General features: G+C 44.4%; 1 protein-coding gene across 4 annotated transcripts; it reads right to left on the reverse strand.

The window, feature by feature from the left end:
- Window positions 1-348: 348 nt before the first annotated feature.
- Window positions 349-25,793, reverse strand: VEGFA (vascular endothelial growth factor A). Of its 4 annotated transcripts, none has more exons than XM_088445340.1 (8): window positions 25,371-25,793; window positions 18,018-18,066; window positions 14,765-14,961; window positions 14,391-14,467; window positions 14,255-14,287; window positions 11,069-11,116; window positions 8,039-8,176; window positions 349-5,723 (listed from the first exon to the last, which is right to left on the reverse strand). In XM_088445340.1, the coding sequence occupies exons 1-8, from the start codon at window positions 25,449-25,451 to the stop codon at window positions 5,702-5,704; spliced, it is 645 nt and encodes a 214-aa protein (XP_088301466.1). In that variant the 5' UTR covers window positions 25,452-25,793; the 3' UTR covers window positions 349-5,701. The 4 variants fall into 4 exon arrangements, with proteins under 4 accessions (XP_088301466.1, XP_088301465.1, XP_088301467.1 ...); XM_088445339.1 differs by having other exon boundaries at window positions 11,051-11,116; XM_088445343.1 differs by lacking the exon at window positions 349-5,723 and adding an exon at window positions 7,166-7,277 and having other exon boundaries at window positions 8,035-8,176; window positions 11,051-11,116.
- Between the last annotated feature and the right edge of the window lie 273 nt (window positions 25,794-26,066).

Below are 26,066 nucleotides of genomic sequence, written 5' to 3' on the forward strand. Positions count from 1 at the left end.
ACGTTTATACTTACAGCCTGCCGACAGGTTGCTACGTAAACTCTCTTTTCAAACAAAACATACAGACAAGGCCGGCAACCATTGCTTCCTGGCAACTGGTGCCGCAGTGCATAATTCAGCAAGAAGAAGTAGGACGCATGTGCCGCAGAAGGCAAGACCGAAAACTGCAGTAACATAGGTTGCATGAACGTGATCAGTTCCATTTCGTGAAAGTAGTAAAGGGCAGGGCTGCGCAGGTTCTAGGCAACGCCTCAACTTCCCAAATACTGTCCGCATCGTGCGCCTTTTTTTTTTTTTAATGAAAACAAAGCAAACAGTAATTTTGAATATTGTATTTATAGTTTCTTTTAAAAAATAAATATGTTTCTACATAATAATTAATCTGGAGAGAAAGATGTGTTAATAACTCAAACAATAACAAAATGGTAGCACCAATAAATAAACACATTACAATAAAAAAAAAAAAAAAAAAAAAAAGATTTGTTAGAATTAATTTTTTTCATCTATTTACAAAAAGAGAAAATGTGTAGTGTTTATGCTTAATGCTCAATATACATATAATAAACCCTTGGCTGGCATAGATTCCATTATCACTATGAGTTTGATGGCTTATATTGATTACTAACCGTACTAAAATGGTCAACATGCAGCTGTAATGCGCCAGTCTAGTCAGCGTCAGGGCAGATTATTATTAACAATTATTTATATAGCAAGATCATATTCCTCAGTGCTTTACAGTAGGCTCTTATTTTTGAGGGTCATGGATTTCTGGCAAGAAGTCTCCTCATATAACAGAGGGTGAAGCATGAAAAACAGCCATCCATTCACGTTCAACCAAATTACTTTAGGGTGAAAACAATAGAAGATTTGTCTTTATAATGCAATAGAAGAAAACTATAAAACACTATACTATCATAACTTCTAAGTGTATAGCAAATCTTCAGTCAGAGGATGGGTGAAGGCCACGGTCCAGGATTGTGAAGTCGGTTTGGTGAAATGGATGGTCACACTACCCACAGAATACTGAAGACACACCAGGTATTAATGGTGACTCACACCCTATAAAATAGTGGAGGAAGCAGATTTGGGGGTAAAAACAGTATTCAGCCCACCAAGAACTTTATCGTGCCTCAAAAACTGCTACCACTCCAGGTTGTGATGGAATTCTTGCATACACTGTGTGCGTGAAATGGGTCCAACCGAGGAGTCTTAGTGTAAGGGGTCCGATTCCACCAAAGGTGTGGTCTGACCCTCTCCCACCCACTGGCTCCTAATGATTTAAAGTTCAAAAACTTTAGCAAATATGTGTACTCTTTCCCGCCCACAGGCTCGTAGTGATTCAAAGCTGAACCTCCCCCAAAAGGTGTGGACTCTTTTCCCACAAACTGGCACCTAGTGCTTCAAAGCTGGACCTCCAAAAGGTGCAGACTCTCTCCCACCCTCTAGTCCTAGAGTTTCAAAAAGGTACAGATTCTATCCCACCAACTGGCTCCTAGTTAATCAAAGCTCAGCTTCCACCAAAAAGTGTGCTCTTTCCCATACACTGGGTCCTAGTGATGCATAGTTCACCTTCCACCAAAGGTATGTTTGCTCTCCCACCCACTGACTACTAGTGATTCAGAGCTCAACTTCCACCAAAAAGTGTGAACTCTCACCCATCCACTGGGTCCTAGTGATTCATAGTTCAACTTTTACCAAAGGTGTGGATTCTCTCCCACCCACTGGCCCCTAGTGATTCAATACTCAACTTCCACCAAAGGTGCAGACTATGCACCACTACTAGCTTCTAGTAACCGTTGGTATTAATGCTGAATACATCCATTTTTGTACATAGAAAGCCAGAACAAAAAAGAAATTTAAAGTGTCAACTACAGCTGGGAAAAGCCAGAACAAGGATAGAGAAGACTCACCCTTTCAAAACACTGATCATCATTACACTACAATCCTCATTAAATATTATATCTGGAAAGTTGTCTTAGCTCCAGAGAGCTCCACATTGTATTATACTGGGGAGTTTTATCAGCCTCACTGCCTTCCCTGTGCTCACTTTGATGTAGCCTCATCTGCAAAAGGTTTAAGATTGCCTTTGAAGATAACAACACTTCATCCATGAGTTCCAAATGGTGAGATTGATCGGCACATCCCAAACCTCCCACAGGTATTGTGTGCGCAGTGCAAGTCTGCCGAGACAAGCTCACACGGAACAAGAGAAAACAAATCAGACATTCCACACTGTATTCAGCACTTTTGGGATCATTAACATAGGGGCGGGTGGGTAAGGCTTTACTTTTTGCAGAGACGAGTCAACAAAAATGATTGATCTGTTGGATTCACGTAAGCAGAATCGGAGATCCTGGCCACCATTTCTCCATCACACAATAAATAAACCTAGAAATGGATACTTCAACCCACCAGGTGTCACGTGCACCGCGCTTTGGAATACAAATTAAAAATATGATTTGTGGATTTCTCCTGCCTGCACAACTGTGACGAGCCCTACACTCCATTCTCATTCAACCTGGTGCTCTCTCGCAGTCCGAATATCAGCTTACACTATTACACAACAGTACGCTATTTATCAAATAAATAAATATATAAATACTGCCATTCAGACCTTTTCTCATTTGAATAAATTGGTTTTGCAGTCAAGAGGAGTTTGGGTGAGGGAATCATACATACAAATGTACTGATTATACATTGCACTGGGGCGATGGGTTCCACAGGCCAGGCAGCCCAGACAAAAGTGGCAAGATTCTTCCGAGAGAGACACACTGATTATCTTACCTGCGAGTATGCAAGTAAAATCATGAAACCATCCACTGCTGCGAAATTACTTGGCATTTCTCTAGTGCAGTGGTTCTCAAACTCAGTCCTCAGGACCCCACACCGGTCACGTTTTCCAGGTCACCCAGCAGGTGCTCAGGTGTAGTCATTACTCACTGACATTTTAAAATATCCACAGGTGGAGCTAATTATTGCACTTGTGATTCTGAGAGGCGACCTGGAAAACATGCACTGTTTGGGGTCCCGAGGACAGAGTTTGAGAACCTGTGCTCTAGTGCAAAGCTAGGAAATATGTGGTTCTCTTGTTGCTGATGTTGAACTACAAGACACAGAATGACTGGGCATGTAGGGGACCTGTAGATTCACGACAGCTGGGGAACCACAGATTACTTATTTGCCGGCACCAGAGAAACATTCAGGAAATACATTAAGCATTATACTCCCATCTGTGCAGGACACAAATCTGCAGGTGCCATCTGCAATAGATTATGCTGTAGTAAAAATTGGGGCGAGCCAACACCTGAGCAACCGGGGCGTGGGAGCGCAGATGTCAGAGTGGTCATGTGAACAAGACTAATGTTTGTGACAAGGAGATTTCGAGGGTACTGATCTGAGAGAGACGCTCTGGCATAGACCATAAGTGACCAATCCCCCCCCTGAGTTTGCAGCAGTGGGACTGGCTAGCACGGTGAGTAAGAAATTAAAAGACCACCACAGGAAATAGTTAAAAACATTGGACAATTCATGTATTTTTTTTTTTTCATAAATTACTTTAAATACAACAAAAGAAATACTGTAGCCTCCCGTCCTCACTTTAATATGAATTCATTTATCAGGTATGACAAAAGGGTCATTAAATAATAGAACGGTGTGGTAGCTTCTGCCCGGGGACGAGTTACTGTCCGCGGACAGAGCTGGAATATGAAAGACTATACACAAATGGATGGACGACACTGACATTATAACACTATGGTGTGAGCTGAAAATATGGAATTAACTCCCTCTGTTCTGTGCATCAGTTGAGGCTCATGACAATTACGCAAAGGACCCTTATCCATGGACTGAAGATTTGGGGTTATCAGTAGCTTTACAATGTGCTTTACATCCAAGAAAGGCACTTACTGTACATAACTAATAGAAGAGTAACTTCGTGTCTGTATTTGGCACTAGAAAGTAAAGGGGGCGCTGTTCATTTTCTTTGTATATGTTGGTACTGTTGGAATCACGTAACTCTTCCGTGGGCTTACCAAATCACAAGATCACTTGTAGGCTTCTTTGCCTCGAATGGGGTAACACTGATCACCGCACGTACACATCCACACAGGTACAAAAGGTCACCCCAGTGAATAGAGTTCCCAGACAACTTTGCCGTTCACACTGGGTGTCCGTTCTAACACAGTCTAGCAGCAAAAGGAACCAAGTCCCTCATACAGGGATCAACCCTTTATTTGTGTCATTATTATCACTTAATCTTTCATCGGCACTATAGTCCTTTAAACATATCTTAGGGTCTCTTGGTGCAGAAGCAAGAGCCTCACTCTTTACTAGGCTGCAAGGCACGTGGAACCTTGTAACAGGTGTGTGTGTATGTGTTTACATGAGTTACATGGTCAAGGCTACAGTGAATATGTTCTAAAGACTCCAGTGATGCCACAAGCCGCAGCTTCGGGACTCGTGGTAAGATTTAGATATCCGGTGCCGCCTGGAACAGGTTGCTTCAGATTCTCAGACATGCTAAGCCAGTCCTGGTTCTGTGATTTGGGTGGGGGAACCATTCACCCACTGGAAGGCAGTCTCACTCAACATAAACAAGTCTCATTCATTAGAGAGCAAGCTGCACTCACTATGAGTGAGCGTTACTCTTATTATAGACGTTTCCACTCATTATGAGTGAGGCTCCTCACTGGGGTGAGTAATTAACTCAAATGTATAAAAGTTCACGTTATTTGCCGATTGCTCACTGGGAGAGTACCTGTCCCAACAGGTTCTAAAACATCAGGCCAGGTCTAATCCGGAACCATTCCTCTTGTGACCTCCTGGGTTTTGGTCAAGACTCTGTCCTTGCTTGTATGAGATCTTGGGCTTTTAGTGTTGTGTTAAGACCACAGATATACCACCGGTACTGGCTCAGCGTATGCCTGACAAAATGGAGCCAACCGGTCACATCATTAAGTAGTTGTTGTTTTGGCTGACAATGATATGATAGCGTCCATCGGAGACAAAATCATAGAGGTTTTCTGAAAGTGGGGAACATACCCAAATCCAGTACACACACCAGCAAGGTGACTAGACGTCACAAAAAGTTCCTCCAGGATGGATACCGAGAATGATGGGCACAGTCCAACGCACGACACTGCTCAGCCTCCGTTTCCTCAAAGTCTTTATGCCTGGAGAGGGCATGGGGCATGTTTCATGAAGGATCGAATTTTGCAGTTGCATGATTCCAGAACATCTCAGCAGGGATTCTTTGACCTTTGATCTGAACTTTGCCAGGTACTTATGAGTTTAGATATAGCGACAACCGGTTACAATCCAGAAAAAAAAAAAAAAATTATATTATTAGAGTTACGCCTCAGCTGAGCGGGCTGTACCCCACGTACGTCAGTTTAAAAAAAAAAAAATAACCAATATATATACACAAATATATATATATATATATATCTATATTTACTTATTATTATAATAATATATTTATAAGAATCCGGAAAAAAAGATATGACCCCCGCTGTTCTGGCTCTTGGTGTGTAGCAGCATCAAATTTCTTAAAGATAAGGAGAAATAGCATTTTACTGAATGATATCGCTATTCTTCCCCCTCCTGAGGGACACGGAATGCATGAAAACCAAAGTGCTGTGCGGAGTTTCGATCCTTCATTGTGACTCCATCTTGTCTCTTCACGGGAGACAAATCCCCTGTTTCACCGCCGTGGTTTTTCACATCTAAACATATTTGAGAGGAGGGGGAAAAAAATAAAAATAAAAAAGTGTTTAGTAATACATACCTATATGTGTTTTTATATATCCGTATTTTTATTCTGGAGTGACAATACGGAGAAATACATCTTCTCTAATGCCTAACAGCCTCTATACCAGCCTATACTTTGTCTTATATGAAGAGGATCTGTCACGCATATAAAACTACACCATATAAAGGATCTCCTTAAATAACTAATTTACATACTGGCCCTGATTCAGCAAAGAACGCAGTTGCATATACGCACGCAATCTGCCACGGCGAAAATATGCAAATGAATGCGACCGCAATGCTTCCGCAGCACAATACTCAAACTCCACATGAAGCCGCCCCCTTCTCTTTACTCACATCCGTAATACTTAGCAAGCTGGCGAAAACATTGATACAATCGAGTACCATCGGACCCATACGGAATATAGTGGTTGACCTGACCTCACTCAGGAATTGCTAAACTTCCTGCTGCATATGGGTTCGTACTGGATAATTCATGCGCACCCCTGTAACGGCGTTGAAACGCACTGACGCGCCTGCGTTCGCTCGACAACCCTGCCAGCACCCACAAACAGCACTTCCTGTCAATCACTCTGCGATGGGTCTGCGTAAACGCTGCGATTTCATCCCTGATCGCAGTGGCTAGTTCGCAGTGAGCAACAATCGGCCGATTGCGTGCGCATAAGCAGCTGCAGTCCTTACTGAATCAGGCCCAGCTGTCCTCACCACAACACACAGTAGCCTATGTACAGTATGAGAATGCTACAGATACTGCCCCCCGACTTCTCATTTCCACAGAGCCCGGGAGCATTTGGCAGGAAATGTCACAATGAAGAGACAAAATAAAAAATAAAATGAAATAAATAATGATATTAATATACTCCAGAAAGCTCCTTATGTATAGAAAATGATCAACTATGTGAAAAACGGTCTTTGGGCGACATCATACTAGGAGAAAGGTTTGCGGAGCTCCTTAAATTGGACAGGAGGAATGTGCTCATGCTAAAACCAATGACTAGAACGTAATCGCTGTTTGACATATTACGCACGGGTCAACGACTGGCAGAAAACACTGGGATAGCACAGAGTCCTTACGACTTATCGCAACACACGGAGAACACAGATACGTTGGAGAATGCAGATGAATCAATATTACATCATCTAGTCTGCCTTTCTATCCGGGCACTAACTGCATACAATTAGCCAGGCCTTAACGCCCCAATTGCCGTGATCACTGCCCAATTGTTCCGTATTTATTGGACACTTGAGAGGCGACCTGGGAGAGCCATGCAAATCATTTTAGAGACATTTACTCTTATTGTATCTAACATCAATATCTTCCATTCCTTCCAAATATGCCGCAAACATCTCTGGAGAAACGTAGACTGACAAGAATTGGAGAAGCAATCAGGGTAGAAACAAGGGTTATTCGGGGTAACTTACTTTGCTGCACAAAGGTGGCAGGGCACATGTTAATGAGCGAGGTCAGCAGAAAAGGGGGCCCCATATAGCTGGACTAGGCTTCTTGCCTCTCCTAGTGAAAGACAACATACTGCTCTAATTGGTGACGGGTGGAAGCTACATCAACAACGGCTGTAACACTATGTATGAAAGGAACTGGGGCGTTCTACAGCCCCCAGTCACCCAGAGAACACAGAGAGGACGAACCGGAAAATGACACTACGAGGGACTCGACTGGGTACGAAACAAATTCTAGTTGGTGCTACACAGATACATTTAGAACAGCCTAGGGCTGTATAAGACATCTGCACTCCCGCTTTACAAAACCTATACAGAAACATGATTTGTGGGGGGGGGGGGGGGGAATCCAGGATATTCCACTTTCTACATAATCAAAGCCAACCCCATGAAAGGCCTAGCACATTGGAGGCAGGCTGGTGGGAACAATGGCCTGCTCTACACGCTTATCCACCTGTGTCCGCTAAAAGCCACCAGGCCCCAAATTTAACCAACCACTACAGCCTGTGAGCTCCTTAGGAGTGTCGGTCATGTGTGTAATGGGGGCGAGCGCCGAGCTTCTACAAATGAGATCCCCTTCCTGCCCTCAGTCTAGCTGAGAAGTCATTGTCCCCCAATAAGTGCTATTAGTTAACGCCCCCCCCCCCTTGAAGTTGAATGGGGGTGTTACTCTAGGGACATGATGCACACAGAGAATGAACAGAGAACATTGGAAACAGAGCTGTAGGTACATAGCGCCATCTTTGACTCTCAGCAGGAGTGTCATGGTTGCATTTGCATTTTAATTCCCACATAAGTGAAAGAAACCAACCTGCAAGTCTTTTCGTTTAACTCAAGCTGCCTCGTTTTACAACGCGAGTCTGTGTTTTTACAGGAACATTTACATGTCTGGGGGTCTTGGACAAACAAGTGTTTTCTCCTCTCTGTGTCTGTGCAAGGCTCGCAAGGACTGCAAAAAGCAAAAGGAAAAAACAAGAGAGTTCTAAGCTACAGCGCATTAGCAAGAGAAACGTCAACATGCATTACTCCTGAACACATGACAAGCAATACCCTCCAACCCCCCGCAAAGCGCCAGGGTGACCACTGACCTGACCCGCTTCTAGAGCTCCCACCCTAGCAGGTCTGTGGCTAGAATAGCAGAACATCTCACATTCAGTAGTCACCCTGACTCGTAATGCACCAGAGAGAGGCGTTGCCATAAACTAAGGTAATGCAACTCCAAGAGAGACCAGCAGACTTAGGGGGTCTATGTGCTAAGCTTTGGAGAGAGAAAGGAAATGGAGATAAAGTACCAACCAATCAGCTCCTGTCTTTTCATCCTGTAAAATGACAGGAGCTAATTGGTTGGTACTTTCTCTCTCTCTCCAAGGCCTAGTCCATCGATAGCTTCTAGGTTAAGTTATCTCCCAGCCTAAGGAATCTATGGAGAGGTGGTGACTGGCTGCTCACCACTCCCTGTATGTGGATCACTCGCTAGTCACCGAGAGGAAGCAGACACAGCATAGCGTTAGTAAGCTAGACACTGCATTTGGAAGGCAGAACAAGCTTTTAAATATTCATAGTCAAACATTAAGGTTGGGAGTAATATCTGGAGATGTCAGATGATGCTTGAAGCATAATTTATAGTGTTAGGTTTTGAGACGGTTAGGTGGATAAACTGGGGGGGGAGATCAAGAGAACTTTATCGAGCCTTCCAAATGCAGCATTTTAGAACTTTAGAATAGAAAGAAAGTAGAGCGAACAAACACATATGTCAGCAAACGTGCTACACGCTGCCCCTGTAGTACGGTTAATGAGATTACAATTAACGCCGCAATGAAACATAGCGGAAATAACCAGTAGAATTCAAAGATGGCCGCCTCCTTTTGGGGGCATTGTTACTTCTACCCTGGCTCTTCTCTCTCCCCCCCTCTATTTTTGTTTAGCTGTTAGAAAGCGGCACATGGATCAAAGAGCGTTTATATTACTTTAATGTTAATTGTAAATGAGTTCCGGGCTGCATATGTCAGAACGGTTATAAAGTATATAAACTATCCACAACTTAAAACGTTGAATACTGAATAACAGCGTGTGTTTTCGGGATCGCAGTCTCAATTAGAAGCCAAGGTGAAGCAGATACACCTGCAGGAATATCCCCCCTAGACACTCTTAGGAGTAGATGTAATAGCCAAATTGGATTTAGATTTTAAAATATTGTTGCTTTAAATCTAGGGGTCTATGTATCAATAATTGCTGTATTGCCGCGATTATTACCGGTCCAACTCACAGAGGAGATTTCCATTTTTAATGAAAATATTCCCGCTATGTACCAAGGGGAACTCGCAGGGACAGCGATTGTGGTAACCTCTGTCCCTGTGAGTTAAATCCCCGGCAAATTGTGGAAGTCTTTCACAGAATTGAGAGACTTCCCCGGGGGAAGCCGACACTGCGCACAGCGTCAGATTCTGGGGTCGCCTGTGGGCTGTGTGGGGAGAGATTGAAAGATCTCCCCTCCTGCATCTGGAGCCCCCCATAGGCTTACAGCAGTTTACACCATCTTAAGATGCATTACTCTTAAGATGGTGTAAACTACAGGTGCTCCGAAAAGCTTAACTTTTTTTGGGGGGGAGTTTAGTACATAAGGGTCAGATCGTAGTCCCCATTGATAATAATGGAGACTGCGATCTGCAGTGCTAACTAGCACTTTGCCGGAGATTTCTGTAAAATTTCCTGCAATGTGCCATTAGTACATAGGTACACTAAATAAAATGAAACTGCAGTTTCTGCAGAATTTTATGTAAAAGAAATGGCTTGATACATAGACCCCTGAATTGACAAAATGTCACCGACGCCTGCAACTTGCAGGCTATTACACTCACCCTATAAGAAGGGTCATCCACAGATTCTAATAAATGAATGTGCTGAATTTCCCTGCACCGAGACAACACTCTGTCGTTTTGGTTTAGGGAGAGGCCGCAGTTTCTGCAGATCTATCTTATTATTAGAAATAATTGAAGTAAAAGGTCACTATTGGCTGCTTCGCTGATAACAGGCAACGTTTCAGATCCGGTGTCCAGCATCGACTGCCAGGCAACAACTTAACAGTGAGCATACCAGGAAAAGAATGGTGGGGTTCGCAATAAGATGGTCACTGCAACCTAGTTCAACAGTCACCATCTTTTGCGATTGCAACAAAACAAATACATAAACACACACTGATCGGTGGAGCACACAGAGAGCTACCAGACCCATAAACACGGCAACCACCAACGTCCAGGCAAACGTGCTGTGAATGAAGCGAGCACCCCCACCACCAATTCTCTCTCACACCTCATCCTCATGTAATGTAATCATGAGATCTGACAAGACAAGGTAGTATCTTGCAATGTTGTGCTATGGAACCAGGTTGCAAATAACGGAGGGTCAAAGCCAGCACATTACACCAGATCCTTCTCCACATCACCACTGCTTTTTGCTTACGGTCCAGTAACTAAAGCACATGACAGGCGGTCACAGCAAGCCAAGGACCCAACACTTCCCGCATCCCTAAGAAACGGGATATTCTGGGAAATAATGTGAAATGAACCATTAAAGCCTCTCTCTAGCTTTAACCGTGGTACCAAATAATTACACTAAGTCTCATGATGACATTAAGAGAATAAAAAGGAACTCCCTGCCCTTTCTCATCTGCTCCCCACCACCAAGACCAAGGGGGGCGATTTCTCAATTACACCGTTCCGCAAGCCAGGCAAGTAGATTAATGGGATTAATTTATGGAGTGATATGATGCAATGCCAGATTCATTTGGGGGATTTTTTTTAATGAGCACACGACACAAACGTACAAGTGCTGCGATTTGTACCGGATTTTCTTGCGCTTTCGTTTAAGGCCCTTTCCTCGTTTTGCTTTTCTGGAAGAAAAAATATAAAAAAAAAAAAAAAAAAAAAAAAGGGAAGAGCGAGAGAAAGAGAGAGAAAGGGCAGAAAACGAGAGAAAGTAGAGTACAAATGGATGGGGTAGGAGAGGTCTACACAGACAATGAGGGATAATGCTGTGTAGGGATGCTACCAAGCAGCATTACGATCTACTAATCTACTACAGATGAAGTGTCAGAACATTTGATTGGGTTTCTAAAGCAGTAGGGCAGCGCTCTTTCCTACCTCAGTGGCTGTAGAAAATAAACAGGTAAAACCCATGTAACACTTGGGGCCATATTCAATTAGTTTCGCACCCGCGGAAAAGTGTCGCCTGCCTGACTTTTTGCTGACCCCCAAAAGTCTATTTCGCTAGTTTTTATGCTTGTCCCCCCCACTTTGTGCTTTTTTTACTCCCAAAATTAAAATTCTTTTGGGGTGTTCTTAATTTATTCCCTGGGATTTTCTGACACAGTTGTCCTTTGGGGGCTGTCCCAAGGGTGCTGAGTGGTTTCCCTACATTTGCACCCCAAAACAAAAATGTTGAACTTCTTTTCTCCTACTATTCAAAGGCGAAGCTTTTTTGCTTATTACATTGTATTGACTTTCCGCGTAGGCGACAACCGTCTGGAATTGAATACGGAGATAAGTTCCGACCACGCGAAAAGCCGTTATCGGCGATACTTTTTTCGCAGGAAAACGGCTTTTCGTTTCTAATGAATACGGCCCTTGGTCTATGTTAAAAATAAGTGCCAAATTATTTCTGCAAATGTATAATGACCACTCTCCCCTGGGGAGATGTATCAAACCGTCGAGAGAGATAAGGTGGAGAAGTTACCCAAAGCAACCAATCAGCTTCAAATAGTTATTTTATAGACTGTGCTATAAAACTGACAGAAGCCGATTGGTTGCTATGGGTAACTTCTCCACTTTATCTCTCTCCAAGGATTGATACATCTCCCCAAATGTCACTAATCTACTGCTCAACCTTGAGACCAACGTATAAAATAATATCACCTTGTACAATACAATCCGGCCCAAAACGTAAGTTTATTAGTAAATGCCCTGGTAAGAGGGGTGTGACGGGACATGATGCTGCTGCAGAAATGTCGCTGACGGCAGCAGGTACCGGTCGGATTTATTGGCAGACACCGGGCAGATACATACAGGCCTTTGCACCCCGCATACTCTGCTGGAACGCAGGTGCGAGCCCACGTGACTGCTCCATGACTGGGCCCTCATACACAAACAGGAGAAGCTGTACGTGACTGCTCTGCCGCCTAACACAGGTGTGAAGAGCAGGAGACTGCAGGTGGACAGAGCAGTCTCTAGTAACGTTACCCCAGATATTTAGCTCTGCGCCATCTCCGACCGGCCTCATTATGAAGCTGCATGGACAGCAGAGGTGACCTTTCCCACACACGTGGCTGGATATTAATAGAAAGCCTAATAGGAAAAACATCTCTCTCCAAGAGGCCGTTCGGGAGCCGTGCATTGTGGGACGTGCCCTAGAGTAGTGTTTCCAAGACTTGCTCAGACACTTTCAGCAGGTGACTGGGTGCTCTGAGTCTCACTACAAATGCCAGGCTATGACGTGAAGCAGGCGCTGCATCTATACTATGCAACATGTAGCTCAGCGTATAACTCCTTCGCCACGTATGGTACACACGTGTAGTAAGACAGGGGAGACATTAACATAAGTAAAATGACCAGGGGGGTCTATTTACTAAGCAGTGTTAGGTGACAGAGTGAAAAGTGATTAGGTGCCAGCCAATCAGCTCCCAACTGTCATCTCACAGGCTGTGTTTGAAAAATGACAGTTGGGAGCTGATTGGCTGGCACCTTATCACTTTCTTATCACTTTTCACTCTGTCTCCTAACACTGCTTAGTAACTAGACCCCCAGAACTCAGAAATGGTGTGTTCAGGCACCGGCGGAGGCTATTGCCCGACTGCTGGGTCTATAGAAGTATACATTGCAGAGAGCGATCTCCTGACAGCACCATTTCAGCGCAGACAATGAACAGGTTAAAAAGCATCTCCTGGACCCCCAACTGCTACCCAGCAGTATAGTAAGCGTGCTGTAGCAAGAGCAGGCTTCTGCTGCACCGATGCCAGTCGACAGGCCCCGACAGGGTCTGGGAAAACGCCCTCGCCATATCCCCTTGGGCTCTTGTCCCTCCCCCTTCTCTCCTGTGAACTTCAGCTGGGAAGAGAGGAGGGTGGCTGCTGTCAGCGTGCTGGGACCACAGTTATATTAAATATACAGTACATTATGGCTAAGCCGGGGGAGGAGGAAGGGAGCCTGCGATATCATTGTGCGCGTTGGTGATCGGGAGAGAGAGTTTCCAGGCCCAGTAACACACATAAAGAGCAACATAATTAAAAACCAAATCAGATGACTGCAAAAAAAAAAAAATATATATATAAATATATATATATATATATATATAAAAAATGTATAATCCCATGTAGAATTGTGAGACGTTTTCTTCTAGAACAGAACATGCGTGTAATTCAGTTAGCATTACCCACAACCGTCACCACTGCAAAGGCTGGATGCACCAACAGCCAACACCAAATGTTATCCAGGTAATAAGCACGGCATACCCCTCCCTTCTACATTACAGGCGGAGAACGTCAGGACAAAGGCTGGACACAATACGGAGTGACTAAGGGGTCTATTTACTAAGCCTTGGATGGAGATAAAGTACCAGGCAACCAGCTCCTAACTGTCATTTTTCAAACACAGCCTGTGTCATGGCAGTTAGGAGCCGATTGGCTGGTACTTTATCGCCGTTCACTTTATCTTCATCCAAGGATCGGTAAATAGACCCCTAACAGAAGACTGCATTCTATTTATCATGTATTGTGCACATGTTCCGCAGCATTTGGATGCCAACTAATGTCCTGCCCTGTCTGACCATATCGCAATACCAAAGGTCAGATGATCAGGGGAACTAGCCCCCGTACTGCCGGATCAGCGCACAGGTGGTACCCCCGTCAGCCAATGGGATACAAATGACTCTCCCAGAGCTGCAGCCCCCTTTCAGTGCATGAAGGGTAAATGGCAGGGGTGTGGCTCTAGGTGGTGAATGTGATGGGAACAGTGATAGGAGAAAAAGGGTCACTTACTTTTCTTCTTTGCTTCTAATTTCTTTCTTTAGTCTAGAGAAGAAAAAAATAAATAAAATCAAATGACTGAAGGAAACTGAGCTAATTCTCAGTGTGAACAATTAGTGAATAATTAAGTGATCAATTAGTCCCTTACCTGCATTCACAGTGACTGTGCTGCTGGAAGCTCTTATGTACATACACAGTACTCACATGAGGCTTTAACCTCGCGATCTGAAAGAAATAAACAATGGTTATTGGTTTAGAATAGTTACATTAACAGCACTTTCAGACTGGACCTTATTCATACACAATAAAAAAAAATATCCTAAACTGAACAAACAGTCAACTAAACGGAGGTCAAGTCTCCACACGGGAGCTCCTACAGAAGCTCAATATACTCATGTTGCATTATATCAGGTGTAAGCCGGCTGCTGGTCACAGTCATGTCCTACTTATTGCGGAATGTCAGTGTGTCCCGGTAAACGTTTATTGAGAAGCTGAGCTTAGAGGGTCTGCATTGGTACATACCTGCATTGTGACATTGTTAAAGTCTGTGGGTACACACTCCATGGTCTCATCAAAGCAGCAACCTGCACACCTCATCAAGGGCACGCAGGATGGCTTATACATGTACTCCACCTCATCCGGATACTCCTGGTATATGTCCACCAAGATCTCCCGCACCTGACAGATGCTGCGTTCGTACACTTTACTGAACATCACCACTATAAAGAGAGAGCAGGAGACATCAGGGTACCGCACTCCACAGAGGAATTCCTTCTATGCAGAGAGCATGAGTGACACACAAGAGTGTTACAGGTAATGGACAAGAGAATATAATCACCTACAAGAGTGATAAAGTTGAGATGTTGCCCATAGCAACTGTCACTTCATAAACTGTGCTAGACTGGATAAATGATAGTTAGACACTGATTGGTTGCTATTGGCAACTTCTACACTCTCTCGCTCTCAAAGGTTTGATGCATCTCTCCTTCAATGAGGTGAGAATTTCTAGCATTAGAACCGCAGCACTTTACCGTAGCGCTCTAGAGCATATGTGCCGCCTACGCGCAGGTCGGATCAGCTCATACACTGGCTGCTTTCTCCGCCTCTAGTCCCTGGCAGCAGTCCCTATCGAGCCCAGTCAGCAGGTGCACTTTAAGATCACCGATGAGAAAAAGGGCAACACATAGAAATGCCATTTTGCTTATTAAAGTAATTCCCAGTGTAAGTGTGTTCCAAGCTACATGTGAGGGAACTAATTAGACTGGCATTTCTTAGCTAGCGGACAAAGACTCCCAGTCAGAAACTGTTTAGCCACATGGTGTCCGGATTAGCAGAAAAATTCCCCCTGCATTTATTGCATCCCAGCGAGACTGCTTCATTGGCTGCAAGGATTAGCCGCTAAAGCCCTTAAAAAAATCGCCCCGGCATCCCTATCAGTGACTAGTAGCCGTTATAGGATCTGCCATACAACTGCTGATCCACCACACCCCCGGGACAACACCCCATTACCTCCTTTTTCCAGACTTCCAAAGTCAAAACACTTGTTGCAGAACTAATTGATTAGCTCCCATGCCACCTGTCTCCTGAGAATGTAACTGTTCTCCATACAGGATGGTGCTCAAATACGAGAGAGCAATTCTTCATGCAGCCTCAAAACACGTGTCCCAATTACTGCACAGAACATTTAGGCCAGTGTTCAATTTGAGGCGAAAAGCCGGAATCCACGGAAAAGTTTCGCCGATGACGTCATTTCGCCAGGCGTAAAAGTATCGCCGTATTCAATTTGAAAGACTTTCCGCCTAGGCGGAAAGTCAATACAATGTAATAGGCGGAAAAGTTTCACCTATGAATAGCAGGCGGAAAAAAGTGCAGAATTGGGGTTTTGGGGTGCAACGTTGCGGGAATCCCCATGCAGCCTTCAGACAGTCCCCCAAAGATAAACTGTCAAAAAATAAAAAAAACACTTAAGGACACCCCAAAAAAATCACTTTGAATTTGGGGGCGAAAAAAAAAAAAAAAGTGTTGGGGGACAAAGTTAAAAACTAGCAAACTAGACTCTGGGGGGGTCCCCAAGTATGCCCCATGTGTTTTTTTCATTGCAGGGGCTTGCGGCAGGTGGATTTTTCAAACTTAACTTTAGCAACTTTAAAATATGCTGGCCCCCATTTTCAAGTACCCCAAATTTGCTGAGATAAGTTATTTTCTGCAAAAAAACCTCCTGAATACTATTCTGCACCACTTATACAAAAACGCTATTTAGCAGCTATTGAGCCCGTTTCAAAACGCCAAATACCTTCAGCAAGCCAAGTCGGGGGGTACCATACCTAACCCTCATGTCAGGGCATCTTTTGGGGGGTGTCAGGGTGATTTCCCCAAATCTGACAGGACTTTCCGCTTGTTTCAGTTTCGCCGGATCCCGTTTTTGCCTACTTTCAAATTGAATATGGGGATACGCAGGCACACGCGCGATACTTTTCCGCCTGCAAAACACTCGACGTAGGCGAAAAGTCCGAGAGGCGGAAAAGTATTGCGGGTCCGCTCAAATTGACTACGGCTCATAGAGGTAAAGACATATGTTACCATAGGCATTTCCCTCTACCGAGTTTGTCACAAGTCCTCAGTTAACTCCCAGGCTCCCTCCCTCCTTCTCTGCTTCTGTCTTTCTGGCAATAGTGGTCCAACTAGGGAGACCACCAGAGCAGCTGCTGGAAATCAGCCCTTCCCCCTCTGCTAAACACAGCCAAGAAGCTGGAGAGAGGACCCTACCCCCACTGTGTTCTCCCAGGTTTTCAGTCTAACCTTAGGAAGCCATAAAATTATATATAATTTCCACTCACTTACTCTACAGCTTCCTAGACAGCATCTGAACGCACTGAATGTAGTCACCGCCCGCTCGGCTTTATACGGAGAGTGCACACTCAAGGCAGAGCCTGTATTATCCTGGTGCTCACTCCACAAAGAACGTTGCCTCTCGCTCTAATTTACACTGGCTGGAGCTGAATGGGGAGAGAACCCTCATGTATTTCGCTGTCTATTGTCACTGGTGATGAGGTTGCCTGGAAAGTGCCTTTCATTTATTCCCTAATAAACTATAATATAAACTTTGGGTAAATATATACTACTGTCAATGACCAGTGATCCATGCCTACCTAACTGATAACTCCCAGCAGACTCATGTGATGGGGAGGTGGAATCTGCAGTCGTGACTATTTGACAATACGGTGTAGAGGGGCGCAGAACACCCCCCCCCCCCCCCTGCTGCACGCACCACACATATCAGTAGCTTAAAATAAATGGGCTGACTAATCCTGAGCCACCTGCAAACTGTGTAATAATAGGAAATCACAATGAGACATTCTATGCGTGTACTATGAAAATGTCACAGCTCTCCTGTCTGTGCATAATGTAAGACTGCACCACATACAGGCAGGGAGGAGATAACCCAGGGTAAGCCAAGCTAAGTAGCCAAATTAACCTCAGGTGCCCAGTATAGGTGGAGAGCGTCTGCCACTGCTCACCAGACGGCCACCCCATCTATGCCCCGTAACATAGACTGTCGTGACCAGGGCCATCCGCTGATCGGTACCTGGGAATGGTGCACTCCACGGACACATGGAGGAAAGAGGAACACACGTTCTCTGTTTTCCATGTGCATGTGACGAATAACGTCAGTGAATACAACAGCTATAACCCCCCCCCCCCTGCATAGTGTCAGAAAGGGGGAGCTGTTCACAGGACATAGACAAAAGTGCATTCAGCCAGCATCTCTCCTTACCTTCTGTGGGTTTATGCTCCCTTTCGTGTGGAGGGGCCGCCCGGGATATCTGGGGAGAAAAGAAATCAGCGTCAGAACACAGAAATAATCTATTTGTAGCAGCCGAGAGAGAAATTGGCTTCCTACCAGCCACAAGCTCCCTCCAGGCTTTCCACATAATAACCCTGCTTGAGCACTGGTGGGGTCAGGTTCTAATGGTGCAAACGGCCGCCACACCTGAGTGGAAGCCTGGACCTAGCCATCCAGTGACTATGGAGCTCGGAAAAGCGGCACTCGTATCGGATGATACAATTATTTGCACAGTCCTCTAATCTCAGAACCTCTACTCTAGTATATTAGTTCTACCCACAACAGAGAATGATTTGCTTCCTTAATAACAATGATATATCCCAAGGTCTAGAGCCACACATGCGTTATAAAAGTTTATTTTATGTCCAGCCTTTCCTTCCTATTTACATTGAGAACAGGATCCTAACCCATACATGGCAATGTTACTGAAGGGTGTAACCAGAGCTGGGCAAACTTTTTAGGACCTTTGTATTTTTATGATAAACATAAGTAAATCGTAGTGCACGGTATACATAAGGTATAACTGCAGGAAGACGGGAAACACTGAGAAGTTCTCAGTAACCTCCCTCGACCCCATTACAACCACCAACCCAGTGTCATCTTTCTCAAAGGTTTGATACATCTCCCTTTAGAGTGTAATAAATATGTAGATTATCCAGTGACAAGAGGGGAAAAAAGTGAAAAACACTCTGCGGCCCCTCAGTAATCCGAGGACACAGGCTTACCGTGCTATGGCCGCCCTCGCTGGCCTTCACAGCTTGTGTACAACTTTTATTTGATTTTGTGCTTCTGTTGGTTTTCCTATGACCTTGTGATCCCCACGTAGGTGCTAGACTGACAAGCCAGCCCTGTGCTAGCCCTGCCAGCAGTGTCAGATAGGTAGAATTCAATATTCCTGTAGACAAGTACTGCAGGAAACCATAATGTTCAATTGAAAGGAAGCAGGATTATTATCAGGACTATGAATATTCAACAACTTCCTTAAGAGTCAATACTCAAACATTACTTCCTGCCCCAGGGCCTTCGGGAAAATATAGGGTCACTTATAAATTTCCCTGTCTGTCTCAGATTTAAAGGGGCATCATCATAAGTGTAGGTTTTAGGTCTAGCGATTATAAACCAATATACAGCAACAAATTAATAATATTTGTTGCCGTTTTAAGGGCTTGGAATCATAGATCGCACATCCAGTGTCTCTCTACAAGGGCCTTGTGCAGCAGTCAGTCTCACCTGGTGATATTGTTCCATTCCCCCCAATTAACCTATATGGTTTTCAGAATCAGGCTATCACTGTAACAAAAACATACTTATAGGTCATATGTATATCCAAAAACAACAAAAAAAAAAACAACAACACTGTAAAAATATAAAACTTTCTGGGCAAAATAGTTTGTGTGACCCATGCAAAATACAGTATTAAAATCTGTGCTTAAACATACAATATATTCATCTCTGTGGCTTAAATTAAGCCCATGATGAAATGCACGAAGATTTGTAAATTGCGGCAGACGATGTACAACAAATGGCGAGACAATGGCTTCCATATTTAAAAATCCGCAGGATAGCACCAAAGCGCAGTGTTGGAGACTGCAACAGGACAACTGCAAACTGCACTGTCAGGAAACATGTCCAGTAACAAAAACAAAAACCATTTCAGCCGTTTCTCTGCCAATTGCCTTAAACACACACAATAAAGAGAGAAAGCAGCACAGAGTATTTCTTCCTCTATAAACACATATCTGAAGGGGCTGAGTTAGTGCAATACAGCATTTATCATACTGTCATTCATGGCGTAATAAAAGACTGGAAACACCGCAAGATCAGGGTGAATCCACATGCCCAGAGATCTAGTCATTCATCGTTTGCAGCCCTGAATTTGTCATGTGTGCAACAGACACGGGGGTCTATTTACTAAGCAGTGTTAGGAGACAGAGTGAAAAGTGATAAGGTGCCAGCCAATCAGCTCCCAACTGTCATCTCACAGACTGTGTTTGAAAAATGACAGTTAGGAGCTGATTGGCTGGCACCTTATCACTTTTCACTCTGTCTCCTCACACTGCTTAGTAAATAGACCCCACAAATTCTGTAAGATGTACGAATAGCATGTAGTGGAAATCACCATTCTGCTCATATAACAGTGCTTTAACACGCCATATGTTGCCTTGTAATTACGCCTTCTGTTGGATTATCCCATCATACAGTCCTACATACCAAGAGAAGGGATATGACACACTGATAGATCGGTAGCGAGCCATGTAACAATTAGATGTACAAAGCTTTGCATCACTGGCTGTATGCGTGCGTTTGTTCACCCCTTGCCTCTGTGCACAGTGACGAAACAAACAGGACAGCTTGGGCCCGGCGCTTTGAATGTTAATTCCGTGCGAGCTTCAGACTTGTTTCAACGTTGGCTCTGATGGGTTCAAAGTCTATGATCCAATAGCAGGAGCAGCTTACGCGGCCTGGGGCAATGTGTAACAGGCCGACTCCATTCTACATAGCTTATATTACATATGTGCAAAAATTAGCTGGGAGTTCGTTATCTTACCAAGGCTAAACTTCTCCCTAATATATTTTACTGTTAACGTACTGTAGCACCACAATAGTACACACCACCGTACACAGAAATCGATTACATCAATCCCGGCATCATAGATTAAACCCCAAATTCCCTAACTCAGGCTAGAGGCCACTATGTCAGCAGTCAATAAACCTCCCAGTATGTTTTTTGGACTGTGGGAAGAAAGCCATGGGGAGAACATACAAGATAGACATTCAAACACATGAACCCAATGCTGGGAGGCAGCAATACCAACCACAGTCCATCCGTGGTGCCTAATATAGTGTATATAATATGATCACACACATACAATGAGGAATGAGTGTGTGGCCCTACTACCTTGACAAGGCGCCATTGTGAACCGCATCTCGTTTCTAAGGACAGTCAGTGGTTGTTGCCATAGCAACGGTTACAAAAAATAAATAAAAAAATTCCCTCTAATTTGTCATCCGAATCCTATTGATTAAACCATGGCATGGTGCATTTTCACCATTCAATTATATTCATCTACAGACAAACTTTGCAGGAATTGCACGTTCCGTCAGCAGGTCTAGCGGGTGCAATATAGGCAGCAATTGAACAGCAGGGAGTGAAGTGACACCCCACCCTTGCCGGTTATCCCCAATGGCCATCCACAGATTCCAGGACATCAGTACAGCTCAGCATGGGCCAACCCCCCAATAAAAAGGCAAAAATAAAGTTGCTGGCTGATAGTACAGTCAGTGTACATGGGATTAGCTGGTTAATGTGGATACAGAGAGCAGACCGCATGGGGCATATGTATCAAAGCTTGATGTGAGATAAAATTGTGAGATATATATCACCAACCAATCAGCTTCTAACTTACATTTTGCAGGCTGTGTTTAAGAAATGATAGTTTACAGCAGATTGGTTGGTGATATATATTTCACAATTGTATCTCACATCAAGCTTTGATACATATGCCCTTATTGTGACCAATACACTGGAAAGCATACAGTAAATAAAGGCCTACAGAACACATACATATAGCTAGACACACTATATAATCTGAATTTCTCTTTCTTTCCTAACAATCTAGGCGGGTTTCTGGAGGAGAAAGTATAACAGCTGGGCATGGAGCAGCAGCAGACCCTCTCATCCACCCATTTATTCTATACCCTTCCCCTAATTGCAGTTATGAATAAAACCAAGCATATGTGGAGGGTACGACATTCAAACGAATGGCCTTCTGCAGCCCAATCCGGCAGCTGCTCACAAGTGCTCGACTGCGGCGGCCAATAAAATCACTGCTTACAAGGAGCTGAAATATATTGTCTGGCTACCGGCCAGCCAGAATTATCAGAGCAATCCTGAACCGCAACAAAACCAGAGGACACACAGTGGAGAGAGGGCGCTGAGGACGCCCCCCTGCCTATAATGCAGAAGCCCCCACATACTGCTGCAGTAGTCCAAGGATTAGAGGGGACCTTGCTCACAGCTGCAAAACTGATTCATATCATAATGCTGGGATCCAGCTAATCACAGGATATTAATGCTACACTGACAGGTCTCTGCTTGCCGACCAGCATTGGTGACTTTGCAGCGGTCAGGGATCCGGTAGGAGATTACTGTGCGTCTAGAATGAGTCCCATCTAAGGATAAAACTATGTGGGTCCTGCATGTACTTTTAGGGGTCTATTTACTAAGCAGTGTTAAGAGACAGAGTGAGAAGTGATAAGGTGCCAGCCAATCAGCTCCCAACTGTCATTTTTTTCAAACACAGCCTGTGAGATGACAGTTGGCAGCTGATTGGCTGGCACCTTATCACTTCTCACTCGGTCTCCTAACACTGCTTAGTAAATAGGCCCCTGAATCTGCATCAGACACCCACGGCCTGGAGGGAGACCCTACAGAGGAGCTGCAGCACCCGGGACCTTTTCCCTTGCAGGAAAGGAGCTGCCATCATCTCACCCACAAACAATGCATCTGCCACTTGATGCTTCGCTGGCTGTTTCAGCAGAATACAGTATAACTAGCTCTATAGCACGCTGCAAGGAGACGGAGCAGATTCTCATGCAGTAGAAATATAGATCATATATACTGTGTGTATGTATATATATATATATATATATATATATATATATAGTTTAAACAATGGCCTTTTAGTGCAGAGACCGTGCAGTTCATATTCTTAAGCTGGCCACACATCTGTCCAACCAGCCAACTAGTTGATTGGTTGGAATGAAAATCTGGTAACGTATGAAAGCAAATGACAATCAGCAAATTTTCTCCAAAATGCCAGAAGATGGACAAAACCTGTTTGAACAAATTCTTTAGATCAAACATTTAACAAACTTGTCTGAACGACCATTTTCATCTGTTTTCTGGCATTTAGGAGCAAATTGTTGATCATCAGTTACTCCCATACCTTACCAGATTTTCATTCCAGCCAATCAACTAGTTGGCTGGTTGGACAGATAATCTTTAGATGTGTGGCCAGCTTTACACTTTACCATTACTGTTTATAGTAGCAGTAAATGATGGCATTAGGGCCAGACAGAGGACTACATTGGGGATCTGTCACACAGTGCAGGGCTCCTGTAAGGACTCTCGCTACTAGTACTGTGATCTGGGAAGATAACCGGACACTGGGAAAAGAGTCTTTTGCACCAATTGTGTGATCTGTGTCAGGTTTTTGTTGTCAAAAGTGTCCTTAAGCGTCAGGTTACACAAGAGTATTCCACAATATAGGGGTTCCTAGCCTGCGCTATGCTGGGCAGACCCCACAGTTCTCTATTATTAATGCTAAAAAAAAAATCCTAATGAATTATTAATCATCATCATTTCATTCTATTTTGTACAAGTACTCACTTATTTTTTTCTCTTCGATTTTAGCCAACAGTAAGTAAAACAAAGTACATCAGCTACTAATTTACCAACATATCATTCGAGCCTCATCCATATTTCCATGGCAGTATTTGTGTGTAATATTTATATATATTATACACACACACAAACAGCGATTGCTGACACGGCCATATAAAGCCTTTATTTGTGTAATGGGTGCAAGTTTTTGTATGAGACTCCTGACAGTGGTAAAGTACATTAATGGTAAAGAGAATTAACCCTTTAATGACCACATAAAAAAAACTACATTTGCAGCCTGTAAAAAAAAAAAAAAACTGTTACTCTCCTTTAAAATACATTAAATTCTAGGAACACTATGCTTAAGAGAAAAAAAAAACGTATATGTATTTTAGACTGAACTAGACTATAGAATTTGAGGTTAAATTTCTGTCCAGGTTTTCCAGATACCCTTAACAATCATTCAGTTACAGAAACTGTACAGTGCAGTGATTTTGAAAACCAGTGGCGGATTCTTGGGATTCAGCATTTTTCTGCCTCACAAACTGAAAGTTAAAGTAGTCAGATGTTTCCATCCTGAAACAAGGACAGTTCCCTGCAGAAGGTTATGGAGTCAGCACCAGGCATGTGTTGTAATCACTTCTCCAAACAGACAATTCCACTAGTCCATGCCAAGCTTCCCAAACACTGCCCAGAGATGGACTACCATGGGTCATGTCACGTCATACATGTGACTGAACACAGGTCACAGAAAGCAGGGTGCACTGGTACATCAGCTGCCCTCCTGTACTAATGTAGGGCAGATGATGGGATTAAGGACTCTTTGGATCCCTGTTGTGCTGGGATCAGGTAGACAGGTGAGCAGCACACCTGGTGGGGTGACTGGAAAGGAAACAGTTAACACCTCTCACTCCGCCTGTCTTGCCACAATCATTAGTTGAGCTTTGTAACTGTAAGTGCTGCAAAAACAATTAGGCTTTTTTTTTTTTTCTATAAAAAGGGAGCACAAGGTCCCTTCCCTAATCCTAGCCCTGCTCTCTATAGTTCACCCTCTCTACCTTCTTCAAGGACATTTTTTCCAAGTCACAGCATGAACTGGGGCCTAGTGAATGCTGCCAATGTGCAGAGGAGATGAAGGGGGAAAAAAGCTGGGCCCAGTCACATGAAAGAGATTTAAAGCCCTTTAGTCTGTTTCCAGGCTGGTTTACATTAGGGAATAGTCTACGTGCAGCCCGAGCCGCTTCCCAGGCCGGCCTACTGATCTCTGTCGTCAGAATGACCCATCAGCACTCCGGTCACACTGCTCCACCTGCGCATACAATGGGGTGCTCGGTGCACGGTGCCATATGTAACAGTGCGTTCTGCGCTCCTTCTCAGGGACGGGCATACGTGCTCCACCGGCTGTCACTGGCCACTGTGCAGAACGGCTACCAATGACCCCCCCCTTGTCCTGATTTATGTGATGTGACTGCTGATGACAGCACAACTATGTCTACCTAATCTACACTGTATGTGATGGCCATTTCTTAAGCGAGGGTGATCTATAGATAGGGCTAGGTATCCAGGATGGGAATAAGCATAGGACATGCTGAACAGGGAAACTTCATTCATACAGTAAACGTGTTATATCCAAGTGCAACATTGTAGCAGATCACATGCCTGATGGATACAATGTAACACTCAGCGTTCCTCATCTCTGTCCCTACACGCCCCCTGTTCGACCCACTGATTCCCTGGGGATCCAGAGACCTTGGGGTAATTTCATCTTTTGTCCCTGGGTCCAGCACAGAGAAGTGGGTATATACCAGCCTGATGCCCCCGTCTCGCCAGAGCTGGGGGGCGATCTCCCCTTCCCACCCCCAAGAGGTAACCTTGAGTGCCTGGGGAGCCGCTCTTACCTGGGCAGTGTAGATATAGACCAGCACAGGCAAGCCCCAGTTGATCCAAGAAACCAGAAAGTTCATGGTTCCCCGTAACATCCGCAGTGGTGCAAATAGCCCCCGATGGTATATGGTAAGATCCCAGGAGAGAGAGAGAGAGACCCCCACCCCCCCTCTACTCCCAGATTGGACTTTGTAGATCGGTGTCAGAGCCCGGGGGTCACTCCATGAAGCCACAAAACCAAAACTGTAACAGATCCCACCACAAAAAAAAGTTGAAGCCAAATAACTTTCAATCCATGTTGGTAATAATTCCAGTGCGGGAGGGCCCGAGAAGAATGATTGATTCCCTGCTGCTGCTGCTGCCGGCTATATGGTGATTGCTGTCTGGAAGCCGGACACTGTGTGCACACCTCGGCTGCTGCTCGCTGGATGTGTGTCAGCGTCTACCCAGAGCAATAGTTACAGGCAGAACCTCCCCTCCATGTCCCTGCCCCCCCTGGGAGGAGCCTTCTCTCTCTCTATATATATATATAGATCGTTCTTCTGTAGTGTACAGCAGCAGCACCATGGATATTATACAGACTCACATTGCTGCATTCTAGACAGCAGAGGGTCCTGTCACATCCCTCACCTTCTATGTAATAAATGCACAGAACACACAGGCATTGCTGATCCCTTTCAATGTCATTTTTATGATTGAGCTTTAGGAAA

Source organism: Taudactylus pleione, unplaced genomic scaffold, assembly GCF_031769625.1.
Source record: "Taudactylus pleione unplaced genomic scaffold, aTauple2 ptg000378l, whole genome shotgun sequence".
NCBI classification, from domain to species: Eukaryota; Metazoa; Chordata; class Amphibia; order Anura; family Myobatrachidae; genus Taudactylus; species Taudactylus pleione.